This window comes from Agrilus planipennis, unplaced genomic scaffold, assembly GCF_000699045.2.
Source record: "Agrilus planipennis isolate EAB-ADULT unplaced genomic scaffold, Apla_2.0 scaffold4, whole genome shotgun sequence".
Taxonomy (NCBI): Eukaryota; Metazoa; Arthropoda; class Insecta; order Coleoptera; family Buprestidae; genus Agrilus; species Agrilus planipennis.
The window spans coordinates 1908453-1931005 of NW_020442463.1; the positions used below are offsets into that span (position 1 = coordinate 1908453).

Genomic DNA, 22553 nt, shown 5'->3' on the forward strand with positions numbered 1-22553 from the left:
GATATGGACATGTAGCCAAAATTTAAAATTTTCATCTTTTGTTCATAACTCGAAAAAAAAAAGATTGAGAAGCCGCAATTAATATTTTTTATTACTCTTATGGTTACCGATTTGTACTATACAAACGTCAATATTTGTCCACCCTGTACAAAGTGAACGTTGAAACAATGATGAACAAAGCAACTGTTCAAAAGGATGTACATAATAATAAGTACATGCATTAAGAGTCCAACATTTTCTATATCGAACACGAACTTAATAATATTCTCTGGTTTGAAATTAGTTTTTGTTAACCATTTTGAATCTAATGCAAGTTTGCAATCACATAATTATATCTCCGTATGCAACACAATGAAACTAGCCAACAGGACAACTGATGAAAGACAATTTAACTTTAATATGTACACTAAAAGTAAAAGTACTAATGTGATGTTAAAAATATGCTTTTGTATTTTTCTTATATATTGTTTAATTTATCTAATGAAATATTTGCTCTTTGGAAACAATACATAAACAAATACAATTAATAAGGTGCTTTTTGGAATTAAAAATTTTAATATACATTTAATACTCAATGTGCTCCATTACTTTCGATATTTTTTTTTCGGGCAACTAATAAATTAATCAAAGCTTTGTTGGACCTCCTCAACTGATCTAAAGTTCTTATTAGCCAGGTGATTCAGGAGCGATCGGAACAGATGGTAATACGACAGACCAAGATCTGGTGAATACCCGTAGGAAAAAATTTCCTTTGAACTTCAATGGGAATGAATGGAAAATTTGTAAATTCCATTCAAAATCATTTGGCATTAATAGAAAAATAATTGTTTCCGTTTACAATAATACCATTAATATTTACATAGGAAAAATTTCCATTGATTTTCAGTGGGAACCAATACAAAATTTATAAATTCTATTTAAATCATTCAATATAAATGGAGAAACAATTGTTTCCATTTTGAATAATTCCATTAATATTCTTGGATATGAATAGACAAGTTTTATTTCCCAAAGAACTCCAATGAAATAATTAAGAAATGAAATATTTTTTGGTTTTTGAATTATTTATTAAAATGATGACAAAAAAATAAAAACAGTCATCCATGGAAAATTAAAATATGAGTCAAAGAAATTTGGCGTCGGTTTTACGAAAGGAAAAAAAAACAATAAGAATTCGGTACCTAAAAATGGAGAAGATCTGATTTGAGATGATTCAAATTTATTAAAAAATGGAGAAAAACGTGTCGAAGTTAATGTGGTGGTCAAAGCATGTTGTAAAAATAATAAACAAGATATTATTTGGAATAATAATTGTCACGTAATTCATATTGTTTATTGTCGAAAAACCTCATATTTCATCTTGATTAAGAAAAATGTCATTTAATTTCCACTAACAACGATTAGGTAAAGGTAAAAAATAAAGAATTGTCACTAGGACTTCCATTGGGTTCAGGAATGGAAGTTCCAATGGAACTCAATGGAAATTCCATTAAATGGCATTCTTTTAATGGAAATAGAATGCAAATTTTTTTCCTACGGGTAAGCCGCGTGAGGGAGAAGAAAGTCCCAACCCAATCCACAGATTACATCTTTGGTCGCTTTTGCAACATTATCATGTTGCAAAATCCCTTGTCTAGTGCCGCTGCCAACGAAAAGACACTTTTGTTCTATAGCATTGTTCAAACGTATAAGTTGCTATTGATAAAAGTCTGATTAGAATTTAACAACTCATAATGCATTACGCCTTTCATACCCACCAGATACATATCAGCAACAATTTTTGTGAATGAATGTTGGGTTTTGGAGTCAATGTAGACGGTTCGTCAAGACTTACCCAAGATTTTTTACGGTTAGCGTTATCGTACAGCACCCATTTTTCTTCGTCCGTGATAACTTTGTAAAGAAAATCTTTTCTTGAAAATCTGATTAACCAAGAAAAGGCAATGACCCGCCGCTTATTGCTCTCTGGGGTCAACTTATGCGGGATCTATCTACATGCTTTTGAACTTTACCAAACTGATTTAAACGATGTGAAATGTTGAGTAACACCTAGTTATAGTGCAAGCTCAGCACCAGTCTGAGAAGGATCTTCTTGTTAACAGTTTTTCGAATTCCTTATCGTCAAACTTTTATGGTTGCCTCAAGCATTCTCCATCTAAAAGATCAAAATCTCCCGTTCTAAACATTTAATACAACTTCTTACGACGTTTTCCCCCAGGGCAGCACAAATCATATCTGCAGCTTCAGCTGCATTCATCATTAATTGAAAGTATCTCAAATGTTGCTTGTTATATTCCTTCGTTTATCAAATATATATATTGGTAATTATTGGCAGCAACTTAATAACTTAACAACTTAATGATATTAATTTATGAAACTTTGATATAAAATGACTAAAATACAAAATAAAAGCACCTTTTTAATTCGTATATTTTAATTTTAATGTTAATTCTCTCCTTCTAAGCCAATAATTAGAAAAAAGGAGCAATAATAGGGGTTGTAGATTAATTTATTATGAAAACAATTACCTTAACCTTTCGCCCCTTGTGCAAGGCTCTTTCAAGGTTACAAAAATTGAATTGTTGTAAAGGACGTTGTCGAGATGTCACCCAAAGGTAAAATTAATTTAAATTTGAGGTGGTAGAATTGCCTCCGAGGTACTGGTCGATTTGGCTCCCGTTTATACCTGCTCCGATAATTTTATTGCGTATGTTTCTAAACACTTATCATTACACAGGTTTTTTGAAAACTAAACTTATAAAGTTGTCAAAAATTAAGAGCTGCTTTTTCCATATATACGAACAGTTATTAAGAAAAAAAAAAGATTAGAAGCGTTAGAAATGTGGTATTACAGGCAAACGATGAGGATACCGTGGATAGAGAAGGTTATTAGAAAGAATAGGAGAACAGAGGACTCTATGGGAGTCAATAAGGAATAGGCGAGGTACCGCGGTAGGACACCTTCTCCGACAAGAAGGTCTAGTCAGAGAAATATTAAAGGCAGAAACAGAAGTTCGTAAATAGTTAAAGATGTTAGTTGTTGTAGTTTGAGGGAAATACGAAAATTAGCTCAAGATAGGAAAGAGTGGAGGTGGGTGTCCAATCAGTCTTAGGACTGACGAAATGATGATGATGATATTACTATTATTAAAAAATAGGCGAGATAGGTTGGTAGGACACCTTATCAGGCATGAGGGCCAAGTCAGAGACATATCTAAGGCAGAAACAGGGATTAAGAGTAGTAGAAATGGAACTAGATGAGATTACTGTTTGCAAATAGTTAAGGATGTGGGATGTTCTAGTTTTAAGGAAATGCGAAGATTAGCTCAGGATAGGAAAGAGTGAAGGTCTTAGGACTGACGACCTTATGATAATGAGTTATTAAGATAATAGACATCAAATAAGTAATTAATAATGGGTTACAAATTGATTGCAAATATGTGAGTTATTGTTATTGTAATATTACAGTTTATTAATAATGTCTTTACAATCATTGTTGACCATTAGCACTTAAGATCATCTAACGCCGCCGCCAAGAAGCAATTCGACAGTCATTAGGAGGCAATTTGATCTACCAAAAATTTTAACCCTTATTAAAAGCAGGTGGACGGGAGCCAACTAGGTATAGTTGGTTTTAAATTGTTTCCATGATAAACTAATTCTACAGTCCCCATTATTGTTCCTTTTTTCTTATCTATACTTTAATATTATTATGATTTTGCAGAAAACGTAATTTATTTACTTGATGGGGTATTTCAAACTGTGCAGTTGTAGTTTAGCGTTGATATGGTACATAAGTTTATTATTTTATTTTACTAGAAGTTTGCAGAATCCGTATATATAATCTATTAAAAATTGCTCCACCTTCCTCTATTTTCTTTGAAAACAAATGATGTTCATTCAAAAGAACATGGCATACAATTTTGATCAATAATTCAGTGTATTTTTCATCTAACTATTTATGTTCATTAATCCACAACAATTTAAACTGTCACGTTACACATTGTTAGTTTTCAATTAAAAATGAATTGGGGTTGCGCCTTTAATAATAATTACTGACAATTTAATTAAGTAAATATTAGTAATCAGTTCTATTGCATGACGGTTTCAATCTGGCCATGAACTTTTCCGAGTTAATGCTCTTATAATTTAACAATTTAGCACTAATGTTTTTGATTGATATGTAAACATGTCCATCGACATTCAGATACATGTACATTATTACTCCTAACTGACTGAAGGAAATAACCGCCCCGTCTGGGTGGCGTTGGACTAATAATAATACTAAAAAAAATGTTTACCACTCCCAGGTAAGCTGATTCATTCCCTGTGGGTAATCGATTTTCATTATTAAATACAAAAATTGAGAAAATGTGGAAAATTGAGGAAATTAAACTTTTTGTCGTGTGTGAATGGTCTCCATGAACACATTCGGCACACAACTGAAAACGCTATAAACGAGAAATACAAAATTTATTTATTTATTTGTTTTTTACAAATGTAAATTATAGCAGAGAAGGAAAAAATAAATATAATTCTAATAAGAACGGGCTAATGGCAAAGAAAAAATTTATTTGAACGAAAGAACCTTTTGGCGAGTTTCACAATGTTATGGAAGATAGAGGTAAGGAATACTATCTGCAGTGAAAAAGTGTCCGTCAAACTGCGTTAAATTAGGATGGCGTCACAATAGCAACAGGGTAAATTTCAAATAAAGCGCCAAAAGTTATTAGAATAGGATATAAAAATAAACAAGAACAAAATTACTTGAACTACGTAATTAGTTGACGTTTGGTATATTGGACTGTAACTAACTATTCTAAAATTCTGATTCTACATATCATATTTAGTATATTTTATCTTTCCTCATGTGATAGAGTATCATATTGTTTGTAAAATCGCGATCTCGCAGCGCGGCGTGCCAAAACTAAAATAAATTTAATATCAATTGATTTACTAATTTATCATTATCATAAGGAATTTCTGAAAAACTAGAACAATCTACGGTAAAGGTCTAGATGATGGGGGATCGAAAGGGGAGGTCTCCCTGACCACTGTACCATAAAAAGTTCGTAACGGTCTCATCCCCATAAAAAGTTATGCTGGTTCAAAGTTAATAAATATGCCAATTTTTATACATTTCTAGGCATGTAAATACTTATATAATCATTCTTAAACAATATCCAAAGGTAAAACTAATGAAAAATACATAAAAATATTGAGAAATATATATATCAATAGGGTAGGTTAGGTAAGGTTAGGTTAGGTTATCGGGTTTTGTTCAAGTGACCACCCTCTTTCGATCCCCCACCTCCACCCGCTTGAAAATAATTTTTTTATTGAATTTTATTTGAATTATAGTGTATAAAAATTGTCAAAATAATCAACTTTCAACGCCCATAACTTTTTATGAGGGTGAGACCGCCGCAAATTTTTTATGGGGTTTTACTCAGGTGACCACCCTCTTTCGATCCCCCCTATCCTCTTTCGACCTCCCCTACCCTCATCTAACCCCCATAAATTTTTATGGGGGTGAGACCGCCACGAACTTTTTATGGTACAGTGGTGGGGGAGATCTCCTCTTTCGATCCCACCCATCTCACCATCATCTAGACATTTACCCAACCTACATCTCAAACAATGTGTTTGTGAACTTTAAATCTAACTCTAGATCTACCTCTACCTCTCTTAACTCCCGTTTCTGCATCTGTCCTATCAACTTATGTCGCCAATTTCTCATTTACTTCAATAACTCCCTCTGTTCTCCTATTCTGCTAATAGGTACTTTATCATTTCCAACCTTATCTATTTAAGTTAATTAAATTCAGTTACTAAATATACGAAAAATGTTCCTTGTAATAATAGTAATGCTACATATTTAATTGACTAATAACACAGCAAATAATAATTTAACAAGAATAACATAACGTCTGTTTGCTTTTTCATTTCAAATAATTCACATTGCATTACTCTGTGTAATATCGCAATACATTAAATACCAAATGAGCAAAATTTGTATGCTAATAGCTAATAATTTCTTTGGGAATAAGCATATTGGAAAAATAATTGGTAGGCGGTAAATGAGAGCTTGAGTAATGCCATCTATCGCGTAAAAGCGTGGATACATTTTATTCAAGAATGCGTGATCAACATGTTTTATTTTTGCTTTTGTGAAAGTATAAAATGATTATTTACCAGAACGTTAAAATGTATGTATTTAATATGTTATACAGGGTAGTCCATTCAGCGCGCCTTGCTGGCTAGGTGTCTTGCCGTTGAAATTGAAAGAAAATATTTCCAATAAAAAACGTCCCTGGTCCAATGATCCATCTGCGGAAAATAATTTCAGAGATGGCAGACTTCCGGATACACCGGATGTATACATCAGCTGCTTTATTTTAAATGGAATACCCTGCGCCTAGGATCTATCCGTTTTCTCAGCACATTACAGAATAATTAACAAATCGCAATTATTTTGAAAATCGTTAAGCATACTCCAATAATCCTTAATAAAATCGATTTAATTTTGTATCTAACGATGTCAAAATTAACATAGCTTCCCATTTGAAAAAAATGAGTTATTGATGTTTGAAACATTTAAAATTTGAACATTACTAGTGTAATGATTTAATGTGCTTTGAAAGAAATTTTTAAATGGATAGCCTAGTGCGTTTCATGCTCTTTTAAACAGCAACAGCCGCATCTTTTTACAGAGTATAACTCCTAAAATTTTTGTAAAATACTACAAACGTCAAATTTTCTAGAAATTACTAAATAACTCCAGTCATACTGCACAAACAAAAACGATGCTTAACAAGCTGGGCATTAAAATCGATGCTAAATTCAAAACTGTAACAATATACAGGGTGTTCCATTTAAAATAAGGCAGCTGATGTATACTTCCGGTATACATTTTCTTCCAATTTCAACGCCAGACCGCTAGAGAGCAAGGCTCACTTAAGTATGTTTGGGAGGTACAATCGGAGACAAAAGTACATAAAATTAGAAATTCGTGATTAATTAGGTTTTGCAGCATGAGGTAAATAAATACTATCTATACTAAAAATAAAGTATAAAAGTATACGGTTTGAGAGCAAATTTGGAATTTGACCAAAAACTTTGAATGAAATAAGAAATAACGAATAATATGGAAAATTTTTAACTGACTTTTGGCAGTGAATATGCCTTGATTTTAACTAATTTAGTTTCAATCTCTATTAATAATGAGCGTAAAACTTTTTAATATGTTTAAATAATAATTAAAACTTTAAAATTGCATTTATTTCAGACAATTATAAATATTATCAAGTAAAAACGAGATTCTTAGTTAATTTTTCATTTTTTTCCTCGATAACCATTTAGTGAATTTGAATAACCTTACGCTAAAGTGATTCTCCAGAGTTCAAGTTACTTATTATAAAAGTTTGAAATTTTTTGGTAGCTTTTTTTCTGTTAATAAAAATAAATTTAGTCTGTTTGGTTAACGAATCTCCATAAAATGACGTGTAAAATTACAATTTTTTAAAATTTCAACAGCTTTTTAACGGTTTAGTGAATCGATTTGTAATTTTTACAGGAATTTTAGAATTGAATTAGGAACGTTCTTCCAAATTTTTATTTGTCTGGTAGCATTTTGACATACCTCCCACACATCCTTAATGGACTACCCTATATAAAAAACGCTGACATCCACACGATGGTTGGTATTACCTTTCAGATTTTAAATGATTAGGGCGTTATAACGAGCAGCGAGAGTGACAAAAAAGGAAATATACATAACTACAACAAAGTAGATATATATAACGTTTAATATAAAAGAAAAATGACCAAGCTGTAGTCTATAGGAGAAAGTCATATATATAGCTATCTCTAGTGATGAGAAAAACTGTAGTTTTGGTCTTGGTCTTACGTTTTCACAAGACCACTTTTGCGGAATATCTTCGCTTTAATGGCTAATTTATCGAGTCTGCCTATGGCGTGGTGATGAGAACTAATAAGTTTGATATCACGATCTGGCAGTTTCAATAAATTACTGACCAAGAATCAATATAAAACCTGAACGTATCGTAACTAACTTAGGATGCTGATGCATCACATACACATTAAAGAATTAGTTCACGCGCAATCTCTCACTACTGTTACTAAACGTCATTACCTTTAAATATAATTCGGTAAGGTCCAAGGTCAGCGTAGGTGGCAAAAATTTCCAAGTCAATAAAGCTGCGTGAACAAAATTTAAGATGACCAGTACGGAGTTCCACAAAAGTATGTCAAAGGCACAGACTTCGAGACCAGCCCAACACGTGGTGAAGACATATCCCACGGCGAGCAGTGCTCTGTAAAAAATTGAATTAAATGCATATTATTAACTGATATAGATGTATTTCTTGAGTAAGTTAAGTGAGGATGCGTGGGTTGGAACAAATTCATTTAAAATTGGGATTTTTGGGAAAACGTTCGAACACGTCGATCTTTATTTTGGATTAAGGATTTTTCATGGAAAATTCATATATATATGGTGGCCCAAAAATAAGCGACTACTACCGACTCTATATTTTTTAAAAGGTAGCATCTATCTTTTATTACATTTTTGAATTCTGCATTGAATTGGAACTATGTTTCGTGTACCATGTCTATCTAAAAACTGCAGTTATCGATTTTACGAATGATTTCTTTCAAATTTGGGAAAGCGCAAAGATTGGAACAAACACATTTAAAATAAAGGAGTTTATTTTTTGGAAATTTATTAAACAATAAAACAACAAATTATTTAATTAAATGTTCAAATTACTGACATTAACATCCTGACAATGGGCAAGTAAATCTTAAAGGTCTCATAACACTGTTAAGGTTTGTTGCTGGATTTGTTCTATTTCAGCTCTAATTCTGTTCTTCAATTCTTCAATATTTTCCAGTTTATTGAAGTAAACTTTAGATTTCAGATAACCCCACGGATAAAAATCTAATGCGGTCAGGTCTGGATAGATTTGATAGTGCCTCTCGTTCCGATCCATTCATTGGAAAAAATATTGGAATAGTGTAAGGGTGCTCCATTCTATTGAAGTCATACCGAATCTGCTGATATATTTGGGTAATGCGCAGTTAATCTGAGTATTTAGTAATTTTACAGTTGGTACAAGTACATGAAACATAGCTAAAATTCGATGCAGAATTCGAAAATGTAATAAAAAATGGGTGTTTCTATTTGGAAAAATAATATCGATAGTAATCGCTTATTTTTAGGCCACCTTATATGCATCAATTTAACAAAAAAAGCCCACAGCCAAAAATTAAGATGTACGTGTCTGAGCGTTTTACAAAAAACAAACCCCTTAATTTTGAATGAATTTGTTCCAACCTGCGCATCCTCACCATATGTATAAACTGACTACTATTTTTTTCTGTTATAGATTTTAACTAATATATTTAAATACGTAATTTTTATAGATTTCTTTCACTAGAAATCATGGAAACGCGTTAGCCGATCCACCCATTGTAGTTTGTACAAGAGCTTCGTCAAGGCTCAACTCAAGATTGCTGATAATTATAAGGGCAGAATTGTATTCGACATCTTTAAACAAAAGAAGTACCAAATTCTAAATTGTCTTTCATTTTTCGAATCTATTAGATAGCAAATGCTGAATGTGTTCATAATAATGTGCTGTACGCTAGCTGTCATACAGCAAATTACGCCGAGTAGTAAAATGTTCGTGTGCAGTGTGTCCATCCATTAAAATTTCACTGTGCAAAACACAAGAGAACAAAGTCGCCCAAAATAGTCGAATTCTGAATAGGACTGATACGCTTGGTAAAGGCAAGTGGCATAATTCTCTTCAAAAGAAATATTTTCTACATTAGAAACATTTTATTAACAGACATTGATAGGTGCATATATATGGGTACATGCTCAAGTTACAAAATCATTACGTTAACACCTTGAATTTCTAGACTGGAGAACTAGTGTCGGATGATAATCGGGCTTGCCAATACTGCATGGAACTATTCGAATATTCCAAAATCGCTAAACTTTGTATAAACTTATATATCACCAAAAACCTTTTTTGAAGATCACCCAAGACGGTCACACTGCTCGTGTGGGTGTGTGTGCACTACATAGATGAATATATGGACGCTTATTTATTTCGTAAAATATTTACAGGAGTAAGTAACAATTCGCATTCTGCAAGCACTGCAAATTGTTGAGATTCCCCGTGCCAAGGTTAACTCTTTCGTAACCAATATATTCTTATCTTATAAAGGTAGTAAAGGGGTGTCTACTGTCGTGATAAAAATAGCATAAAATAATCGTAATCGTGGCAATAATATTCCCAAGAACTAGACAGATTCTTCAAAAAAAGTGCGCTCAAGAAATAATCGACATTACTTTTAAATCATTTTTATTGCATTTGTTGAACTACATGTATTTAAACTATTCTGATGTGATGCCTACAATAGTGAAGGTAGAAACAAATAAATAGCCACCTAGTATAATTTCAGACTTGCACACAAATCGTTAGTAATGTTCGGCGCCTCCGCCACAATTTATAAAAAACAAACTTTTGATGGTTAAAGTTATCGCCTTTTCAAACCAACGGACCCATGTTAATAAGTTATTTGCATTATAAACCACCTATGACTTAACGAAACAATCAGTTACGGGTCAGAAGCTGCAAATCTCCCCAGGGTAGTTTGGATTGTGTTAAAACTGTCTATATATAACGAGATGCAGATAATCAACAAATTCAAAATTGAGATTCACTGATAGTTTCGACAAAATGATGACTAGAAATTCTTGTTTAACAAAAGTACATGTCTGCTGTTTACTTTGTTACAGATCAATTTCACATCGTCCATGTTTTGCATTCGTACAGCACCGCGTTCCAAACATACACGTTTAACAAACTATATCGAATTTCTAAATTAACCATTGGCGAGCATAAAAGTGACTTCTTCTTATTGCAGGCGACTCGGTCCTGCGCTATCCTCTGCTTTATATACCTACTACTCCTTCCTTCCTGACTTATCTGCTATAGAACCCTTTTTGGCACACCCTTTTTTGGACAAACTCCATCTCAACAAAAAGTGAACTGATAATAGATCAGTACTGTATGAAAATAAATAAAAGTAAAACTAAAATACTGGTATGCCAGGGAAGAAAATGTAGGAAAAGAGCGAATATAAAGACAGGATGCAAAAAATTAGAAGAAGTGGCTGATTTTAGATACCTAGGAAGTCAGATAAGTGAGGATGGAAGGAGTAGTAGGGATATAAAACAGAGGATAGCGCAGGGTCGTGTCGCCTTTAATAAAAAGAAGTCACTTCTATGCTCGCGAACGGTTAATTTAGAAATTCGAAAAAGTTTGATAAACGTGTATGTTTGGAGTGCGGCGTTGTACGGGTGCGAAACATGGACAGTGGGAGCGGCGGAATAGAAAAGGTTAGAAGCGTTCGAAATGTGGTGTTATAGGCGGATGATGAGTATATCGTGGGTAGAAAAGGTTAGAAATGAAGAGGTATTGGAAAGAATAGGAGGACAGAGGACTCTATGTAAGTCAATAAAAAATAGGCGAGATAGGTTGGTAGGACACCTTCTCAGGCATGAAGGTCTAGTCAGAGACATATTAGAGGCAGATACAGGAATTAGGAGGGGTAGAGATAAGATTACTGTTCGCAAATAGTTAAGGATATGGGTTGTTCTAGTTTTAGGGAAATGCGAAGTTTAGCTCAGGATAGGAAAGAGTGGAGGTACGTGTCCACTCAGTCTTAGGACTGACGACCTAATGATGATGAATAGTTTTATGTTTAAGACCCCTTTAAGTTGATACAAACCGAAACAGGAACCGGGATAACCTTCTCAACAACTGCACATCTTTAATATTGAACATTAAACTGAAACTAAATTTTTATCTTCTACAGTCTACATATTACTCCAAATTATGTGGAAAAATTGTTGCTGCTGTCACACCCTCGATGAAAATCGAACCCGGGCCCCCTACAATAGGCCTGTTACTAATGACATTCTCGAATAACAATAGCTACATCTGGAAAATGCGATAAATATCTAAATAAATAAATGAGTCAGGCTGCTTTGCATGATCAAACAGGGTCTGTACGCACATATGTAGTAATGAAAATAAATAAACAAACAAAATAACTGAGAAAACAGGAAACAGCGGTTCTCGTCCCTATTACAAAATGAAACATTAGGGTTCTGCCTTTTATTACTGGCTTGGTCATCAAAAACATGCCGTTGTTATGGTTAAATGCAGATCGGTTGCTTTTGGCAGAATTTTGTATATTTTTATTAAGACAAAAACATCGTATCTCGCGGAAACCCTATAACCTTTTCACGGATCACCAGGGTTCCCCGGAAAACCATTTGGGAACTGTTGTTCTAGATATCGGTTAGTTTTGGTTTTTAAATTTGCCTTGTTTACAAATTCTGATTGCAAATTTTATGACCGGCATTTTGCAGACACTTTCAAAGCATTAAACAACAAATGAATATTGGAATATATGGAAAATAAAAAAAATAATAAACGATAATTGACTTTTTATTATTTACTTTTTATTACTTCGGTAATATTTGCAGTTTCATGCAACCCTTTTATGTGAATGAAAATATTCTGAAGTCTTTAATTCTAAAGTTGTGACACTACCGTATTTTTGTCTATCAAGCTGTAGAAGCGGAAGGCATCACCAAAAGAATCTTCTACCTCTCAGGAAGCTTCCTTGAAGCGTAAATAAAAGCAATAACCAAAACTGAAAGCCAAAGAAATATTCGTTCTTTTGAGATCTGAATAAGATTAATAATGATGATAATTATAATAATATTATACAATCTATCTAAAAACACATTAATAAAAAATTTATCACTCTATCGGTCGTAAATTTAAACATTTTTAGAAAACATAATGTAACTCCGATTAAAAACATTTAATGCAAGTTAAAATAGCTATTGTATCAATATAAACGTAGGGTTCATATTTTGGAATTTACTGAATTCATTGCAACACTTGTAACACTTTATATGTATATTGGACAATGTGCAAGAGAGCTACCAACCTAAGAATAAAGAACAATTGTTCAGTACCAACAAAAAATACAAAAAAAATACTCCTCCAAACACTATGCCTCTTTCCTTTATATATAAAAGTGATATGCTGTCCGATTCCGAAAGCTTATAAATTAAAGATTCTCCAATTTAACAAGAACCCTTGTAAGTCAAATTAAACTTTATAGGCTCCTCACTCATTCTAGATATAGTGGAATTCGTTCATTTTGACTCCGTCTATATATATATACATACATACATACATACATCTATATAACCAACCGCTTAATATGAAGTAATTACAGTGCTAAGTTTGGTTTTCATATTAAATGCTCTATAGGAAAGTTTGGATATAATGAATCAGTTTAAAATGACATATTGTTTGTTATGACTAATTCTCAAGAAATCATATCCGGCTATAGTGACTCAAATGATTAATAATAACATTTTCGCTCATTTTCTGACCCTTCTTATGTATATTGATATTACAATAAATATACACAATTTCTACTTATTCTCTCTATTAAGCTAATAAATAACTAAACAAAATATTAAGTTGCTTATTTTCTAAGACTATGCTTTGTATGACGCCGGCTTAGTATGACATGTTTATCATTTCCTTTTTATGTCATTAAACGCGAATTCTACTGTAGCTTTAAACTTCAAATAGAGCTTTTTCAATTTTAATCCTATAGTAAAAAGTTTATTCTATTATATGATAATGATAGTACAACTGAAACTTGTTAACAATTATTACTAATAAAAATTTGTGGTGAAACTATAAATAGCTTTAATTTTCATTTAATTCAATATAAGTATTTATAGGTATGGTTCACAATATTTATAGGCCCCATTTTTAACTCTACTAGGTAAAGAATATCGTTTAATTTTTTTTAGATGGCAAACAACTGCGAATAAATTTACTTTTGAATTCTTCAGTAAAATTTTCTCATAAAAATTTCTTCATATTCTACCATTATGTTTTTATTTTTCATCATTACCTTGCGTGTCGTAAAATTCAGAGTGCTAAAGCTCATACTTTAAATATGATGACTACCTCACTTCATACATCCGAAAGCTCTGATTTATTTCAATAATAAAATTAGCCATTATCAGTTCTTATGATTCCCTTTTAGTATAATCTTCTGCTTTGTAAATGTTTCTTCAATAATACGTATGAAGTAATGTAGAGAGTCTGGCGCAATATTGGAATATGGTAGTAATTATTTACTGTTCAGAGTTTTATGACAAGTCAAATTTAACATCAGTGGAACTAAACACACCTTCAATATTTAGAGTAAACTTTGTATAAATGACATTATAATTCCTTAGAAACAATGTAAGTGGACTTTTGCATGCAATGTCCAAATAAAACGAAATAATCAAGAGGTATTCGCTCACGCTTTCGCAATAAAAATCCAATTTATTCATTGAAATAAATTACTGGTTGTGACATCACTAGCACATCGTTAGAACGATATGACAATCTTAATTTAGATAATATCACAAGCTCAATACGCACCAACATTTATGAATATATTTTAATCAAAAAATTAATTGATTACTTCTACCAAAAAATTCATTATGTTAGTAAAGAACTTTCTGTGCCTGATCACTCAGCGCATTATACGCCAAATTCTGTTCTCTCTTTAGTGAAGTAAACTATAGAAGGTAGAGGTAGTAAAAAAGACGTCACAGTAGCAACAGGGTAAATTTCAAATAATGCGCCAACAGTTATTAGAATAGGATACAAAAATAAGCAAGGAAAAAATTACTTTGAACTACGTAAATAGCTGAGATTTGTTATAATGGACTGTCACTAAATCATCATAAGGTCGTCAGTCCTAAAACTGGTTGGACACGCACCTGCACTCCTTCCTATCCTGAGCTAATATTCGCATTTCCCTAAAACTAAAACATCCCACGTCCTTCACTATTTGCGAATAGTAATCTAATCTAGGTCTACCTCTACCCCTCCTAACTCCTGTTTCTGCCTTTAATATGTCTCTGACTAGATCTTTATGCCTGAGGAGGTGTCCTACCAACCAACCAAAAAGGCGAGTTTTTTTTATTGAATTCCGTAGAGTCCTCTGTTCTCGTTTTCTTTCTTATACCCTTTCATTCATTCATAACCTAACCTAACCTTATCTATCCACGGTATCCTCATCAATCGCCTCTAAAACTACATTTCAAACGTTTCTAACCTTTTCATTTCCGCCTTGCCCACCGTCCTTGTTTCACACCAGTACAGTGCCGCGCTCCAAACATACACCTTTAACAATATTTTTCGAATTTTTAAATTAACCGTTCTATATCAATTTTTTAATTTTTGAAGTGAAACTTCTTTACACACGGTAGGGTAAGTTCGTTTCATGCGAGTTGTTATGTAACGAAATCATGCAACGGATGTCCCCACTCTACTCGGCCACGTAGTCGAGTTCGTAGTGGGGATCGCTTGAGCCGTGAGCGCGCTTCAATGCAACGTTCGTTACAGGCAATTCCGGCATGTATAGTGTAAAAGTTAAATTCATAGTGTACAAATAATAGCATTAAACCAATTCCTTAACCCCTATCCCGGTATGTTTGTGTATTTAAAGAAGTTTCACTTCAGTAGCGTGTTGTATAATTACACGCTGTATTTTTTCTCATTGATCTTTTGTTAGTGTGACAGATATTCGCAAGTCGTGATCCGAAAATATAGGAAAGAACTGTAATTTAGTTTTTCTTTTAATTTATCCGGGCCTAACACAAAAGAATGTAGAAACGTTTCACGTTACGATTTTGAACATTTCGACTTTTGTAATGAATCAAATGACATAATTTTCCTTAAATATTTTCAAAATATTTTGATTCATCTTTCAACGTTTCCTTTAATTGTTCTTAAGTTTTAGAGTAGTAGATCTTGGAGTTCAGCTACATCGTTGAATCTTCGAAACTTAAGAGACACTTACAAAATGACTGTAGGAAGGATAACTCTAACGAAATTGACTATTAAGTGTCCTTTTATGTGAACAAGCACTTTACACTGTCATTTACTTTCAGGTATTATGTAGACCGTTGCTTATGTTTCAATGCACATTTTCCTGGTGTTACAAAGGTAAAAAAATCTAAACTTAAAACATTCTTCAAAATTTTAGTAAAAGGAAAATATTCAAATGGTGCAAAGAAATTGTTGTATTAACAATACCGTACCCTCTAGGTCCTTTGAAATTCTGAGGAATATAAATATACATAAGTGTAGAATATTCCCGTATAAATTTCCAAACACTTTTGTTAATATCGGCGAAAATAAAGATTTCACAAATCACAAAAAAAAATAAAAACTCTGACAGGAAGGTATTATTTGAACAAAGTCCGACCAAAGTGATTTGAAACAGAAAGGGGCTAGTGCCTCAATTGTTAACGAACTCTAAATTGTAATTGATTGAAGAAGACAGAACAAAAGATTAGACCGAGTAGAGAAACGCGAGATCAACAAGTCGACGTCTCGTTTTCAATGTTTCGAGACCTGATACGAAAAAGGCAACAGAACAGAGAATTCGTGGACCACTACTTTTGACCATAACTGACCGCAGGAATGTATGTTGAATAGTTTCAACTCTCTTGCTATTTGCTACCGCGTAAGGAAATCATACCACGGACGCATACTCCAAAGAAGGTCTGACATAGCTGACATATAATGTTATTAAAGTAGATGAGTTAAATGAACCCAAAATTTCTTGATCTCTCGGCGTTTGCCTCTTGCACTAGAATAATGGACGCCCAGATCAACCACGTCACAGGAACTCAGCACAGGAGTGTTGCTGATGATAAGCATACTAGGCTGAACAGCTTTAAGAAGGGAGATATATTAAAATCTGTTTATTTGTTTACAATTGGAAGACGCTCAAAGGCTTTAATAATTTCTAAAGCTAGAATATTTCGCCGTTTGCGTTTATTGGATTGAAATAATCGTTTTGAGTTGTGTGTAACACATCTATTTTTTTTTGCTGAAAATTTCTAGTGTATGCTTCATTTTTTAATGTATTTTAAATGCACATCTAAACACTCATCTAATATTATGAAATTGGAACTAAAATTATTGATATCATGTTAGTTGAATGATTTAATGCAATCTCTCAATAACATCAGGCACTATACTCAAAATATATCACATGGTAAGCACGGAATGGGATCCATTTCTGAATAGTCGCAGAGCTAGGCACAAGAGATCGCCACAAGAGAGGAACTTACGTTTCTAAGCAAACGGACTTAAAATGCCTAATTATTTTTTACTACGTCATCGAAATACTATTCAAAAATTTACAAAAATACTAATCCTTCCGTTACCGAAGCCAAAAATATGCACTAGAAATAAAAAGAATGACTTATCCTTCAAATGGTCTCGATGATCACATTCAAAGTCAATAGGAACCAGTCGAAATATTTCATGTTTTTTCTGATATAACTTTTGTCTATTTCATTCCATTGAGCAACTGGCATATACGCTCTTCGGGAGTTCAGTTGAGTTCACCAAAGCCCACATTTTGGTAAATATTTCAGGACTTTTACCATCTGCATTTGGCACTGTTCCTACTGCGCATGTCCGCCTACTTCAGAAACGTAATTCCCCTATTGGGGATGTTACCGTAAAATTTGTCTAAATTCCGGGTTACGTTGCAATTTCATGCTACGTATATGCGTATGTATAAAAATTCATTTATTATCTACGTCTGAAACTGTTAAAAGAGGATAGACAGTCAGACTTGATAAAATCCGTACGGGTCCCTTTTTTGCTATTTACTACAGAGTCCAACAGGATTGCGGGTACTACATAAAGCAGCGCTTGGTTGTCTTTACATACCCATTTATTATTTATACTTTAATTTACGAGAAAAATGTAATTAAATTGTGTCCCTTTCCTAACAAATAAAAGGTATGTACCTGTAATACATACAAAAAATTAAAGGAAAAATTCGGCCTTGTTCAGCCTATGTTCTGTAGGTAGATGTCTATCCAGTCCTAACAAAAACATCGCTCCACTTATCGACTAAATGCTATGGAGAATATGGAACGTTAGCAAAATGTTAATTTTGTACCATTAAATATTGATGAACACGTGTAGCTTTTTGGATATAGAAAACTTCCTACTCCTTAAAATCTGTTCCTTATTATGTTAGAGGATATCTAATTACTAGGCAGAAGGGAAAAATCTGCTCATTTTTTTTTATTTTCTATAAAAGCACCAATAACGTTTTTGTTGTACTATTTAGATATAATACCTACTAATATACTGGTATAATAAAAATTTATTTATCTTTTTTTATTTTATTAGAATAATTATTCGCCTAGTCTAATAACTAGCCAAATTCGCTAACTACTGGCAACTGTACTGCTCCCCAGCGATTTTCAGCAAGTTCAGCGATTCTACTTGACGAACAACGACTCTTTGAATGGGTCTTGACGAATTGATTGCGGTTGCCTAGTTGCGATCGCCGACGACCAAAAAATTTGGAGAAAAACACGACTTTATGGAAAACTCGAAAATTTTTAAAATGATTGCTTTTCTCCGCCCCTGACGCAATTATAAACCAAAATAATTATTTATTTTCATGTTGTATTGTTGTGGTGTTACAGGCGAGTGATGAGGATACCGTGGATAGAGAAGGTTAGAGATGAAGAGGTATTATAAAGAGTAAGAGAACAGAAGACTATGGAAGTCAATAAAAAATAGGTTAGAAAGGTTAGTAGAACACCTTCTGAGGCATGAAGGTCTAGTCAGACACATATCAGAGGCAGAAACGGAAGTTAGGAGGGGCAGAGGTAGACCTAGATTACATTACTTTTCGCAAATACTTAAGGATATGGATTCTTCTAGCTTTAGAGAAATGTTAAGATTAGCGAAGGACAGAAAAGAGTGGAGATACGTGTCCAACCAGTCTTAGGACTAGGGTTGCCACCCGTACTTTACTATTTCGACTGTGCGTACGTTATACTTTACAAGACACATAAAGTACGCAAAAATACTTTGTTTAAGGCCTTAAGTAAACATCGTAATTTTGTAAGCGATTATTCTAAATTCAGAGTATTTTTACATCAATAATATTGCACAGAAAAAAGGCAAACCATATTTACGGAACAACCTGATTTCCCAAATCTGTTGTAGTAGTGTCACTTTTGCTGTCCGTTCCGACCACTTCAGCATTTACAGAAAGAGTATTCTCTGTTATGAACGCAAAGTGACGGAACGACGGGAATAAAGCTTTAAAAACTAATTAAAAATGAACTTTTAGTTTACTTAAATCTTTGTTTGCCATGTTTAGAGGCTATTAATGTATTTAAGAGCAACAGCAATTTGTTACTGGCTGCTAGGTGTAACAAAAAATATGTTTTTAAAAACAAAAAATAAAATAATTTATTTTTATGCTGAGTACATTTTTTTTAACCTTTTAGTCGAGAAATACGAGGGTGGATTGATAAGTTTCCGGCCTGACCAAGAAAAACAAGGTTTTTAAAAATTTTTTTTTTTTATTTCTCAACATAATCTCCTCCAAGGCTGATACATTTCTCATAGCGGTGTTCCAGTCTATTAATGCCATCTCTATAGACTGATTCGTCAAGCTCCTCAAAATAACCATTTACAGCTTCGATTACTTCTTCATTGTCCGCAAATCTCTTACCGCCAAGCCATTTTTTGAGATTAGGGAACAGAAAATAGTCACTCGGGGCTAGGTCTGGAGAGTAAGGAGGGTGCGGCATCAATTCAAACTTTAGATCGTTGATTTTAGCCGTCGCAACGATTGACGTGTGCGCTGGTGCGTTATCGTGATGAAACAAGATTTTTTTCTTCGCCAGATGAGGTCGTTTAATTTTCACCTCGTGGCTCAAACGTTGCAATAAGTCTGCGTAGTATTGACCAGTGATAGTATTACCCTTTGCAAGGTAATCAATGTATATAATACCTCTTGCATCCCAAAAAACAGTAGCCATAACCTTGTTCGCCGAAAAAATTGTTTTTGCCTTCTTTGGAGTTGGTTCCCCTGGTCCAATCCACTGTTTAGACTGTTCTTTGGTTTCAGGAGTGTAGTGGTGGACCCACGTTTCGTCAACGGTTACGAATCGACGCAAAAATTCGCTTGGATTACGCTTATACAATGACAAATTTGCGGTAGAAATGTTTTTTCGAATCAATTTTTGGTCGACTGTTAGCAAACGCGGCACCCATCTTGCACAGAGCTTTTCCATATGCAAATGTTGGTGCAAAATATGTTGCACACGTTCATATGACATCTTACAGGTCTCAGCTATCTCACGCACTTTCAATCTGCGGTCTCCCAGCACTATTTGATGAATTTTTTCGATCATATCTGGAGTTGTGACCTCAACGGGGCGTCCTGAGCGAGGCCCATCAGAGGTGCTCACACGACCCTTTTTAAACTCGGAAACCCACTGCTTAACGGTTGAATATGACGGGGAGGATGTCCCCAGTGTTGAGTCCATCTCTTTTTTAATTTCCTTCGGCGTTAACCCCTTCAAATAAAAGTATTTGATGACAGCACGATTTTCCTGCTTTTCCATTTTTACGAAAACCACAGAGGCGTCTTGTTCAGCGTGCTGTCAAACCTACACTAGCAAGGAGATCGGGCTGAAACTATAGCTACAAGCTATCCAAGGATGGTACTATAGAATGTCACCTCAAGGTAGGCCTAGTGGCGTCATCTCTTGGTTAGGCCGGAAACTTATCAATCCACCCTCGTACTTTATGTAAAGCCTGAAAAGGTGACAACCCTACTTAGGATTGACGACCTTATGATGATAGTGATGATAATGCTGTATTGTAACCTGCTGTGTACAGATTAACGCTACAAAATTAAAAGCCTGCACCTATTAAATTAATCCTGTCTACAGAAGACGATCAAAATCATGATCATTTGCGTTTAGACAACATAAAGAAAAGTTTCTTCCAAGATTATTGACAATAGATGAATTCTTAATCCATTATAAACAATGTAATGGAACCTGTTATTCGTATTTTAAGATTTTGAAGCTGAAATTTTAGTAGATTTCCTGCAGAAAGGGATCACAATTATAGATCCTTATTATATGAATTTAATTACGGCAGTTTATAGAAGAAAAACAGCGGGGAAAGTTACCCAAAAATATTGATTTGCATCAAAATAACGCACACAGTCAAACGTCCGCTATTTCAAAAGCTACATTAGCTAACGGGAGCTTCGAATTAGTTGAGCATTCGCCGTATTCGCCAGATTTGGCTCATAGCGATTACCAACTGTTTTCGAAACCTAAAGAATACTTGCGTGGTAAGCCATTTTCGTTAGATAATGAGACTGAAGAATCTTTTTTCCGAGAGGCACTACAAATGCTAAAACACTAATGGTAAAAAGTCGTGACCAAAAAGGACACCATGTTAAAATCTAATTGTACAATAAAATATTTGTAAATTTGTTATTGTAAATAGGTGAGGGGCAGTGCAATGGGATCAGTCCTAGCATACTCCCTAGACAAAAATTTTCACTCTCTCTTTTCAGCGTCTCTGACAGTCGTTCACAGTCTGTCAGTTAATTGACTAGGTGTTTTTATGGATCTCTCACAGTTTCTGTATGAGAGACTCGAACGATAAAATTGTTAATTCAGAGATTCGAATATCTCGTTCAGAGATTCAAGTCTCTCGTTCAGAGATTCGAGTCTCTCATTCAGAGATTTGAGTCTCTTGTTCAGAGAGAGATACGAAATAAGGATCTCTCTATGAGCGACTCGAGTCTCCCGTTTAGAGACGCTAAACAGTTTTTTTGACAGTCTCTCTCAGCGACACCAGGGAGACTCGATGAGAGACGGAGACTCCAGTCTCGCTTTCAGAGACTCTGAGAGACTGAATATTTTTATCTCGGGTAGTCGTTAATTATTATTTATTTACAAAAGTCAATACTTACCGAACTAAAAGTATACTTTGCTTGAAGCTACTAGGTACAAGAAATGCTGCAGCAAAGAAAAAATTGGCAGTTTGGAAGAGGTTGTGTTGTGCTGGAGTCCATTCTTTGCACTGCCAGGATTCGTCGCCCGCGACACCACTTGCAACTGTAGCATTCAACATCCTGAAGTCGTACTCCAAAAAGTCGGAGGAAGGCTCGGTGACGTTCATTATTGCCGTCGACGTGGTGTTATTCCACATAGCCAGCTCCGTTTCGTTGCTTCTGTTTTGATAATATCCACCGTAGTTATTTCCAATCCTACCTGACGTTCTGTTCGTATTGATAACGACACCTGGAACTTTCTGTCTCTTTGTCACGTTCAAGATCGTGTCCTTCGTCTTGTTTACAACCGCCTGCCTGAAGTGTTCTCTCGATTGTATCATAAGAACTTCCATAATGATCGCTGTAAACGAAAGGGATTGATGAGAGGAGGCGTACAAGTCATTTTAAGGAGAAATACTTCTTTCCATGTTTATTTTTATATACAATATTATTTACATTTAGTTGACGAAGCATTCTTTTGCAAAAAT

At 34.0% G+C, this 22553-nt stretch overlaps 1 protein-coding gene across 1 annotated transcript in view; it reads right to left on the reverse strand.

Annotated features, from left to right (window-relative positions):
- Positions 1-22553, reverse strand: part of LOC108735984 (blood vessel epicardial substance-B-like) — a 61551-nt gene that overhangs the window by 30793 nt on the left and 8205 nt on the right. Inside the window, exons 2-3 of the mRNA XM_018468230.1 lie at positions 21985-22426; positions 8156-8336 (exon numbers count right to left, since the gene is read on the reverse strand). Of these exons, the coding sequence (XP_018323732.1) occupies positions 8156-8336; positions 21985-22418 (615 nt within the window). The 5' untranslated portion in view covers positions 22419-22426. The remainder of the gene's footprint in view (positions 1-8155; positions 8337-21984; positions 22427-22553) is intronic.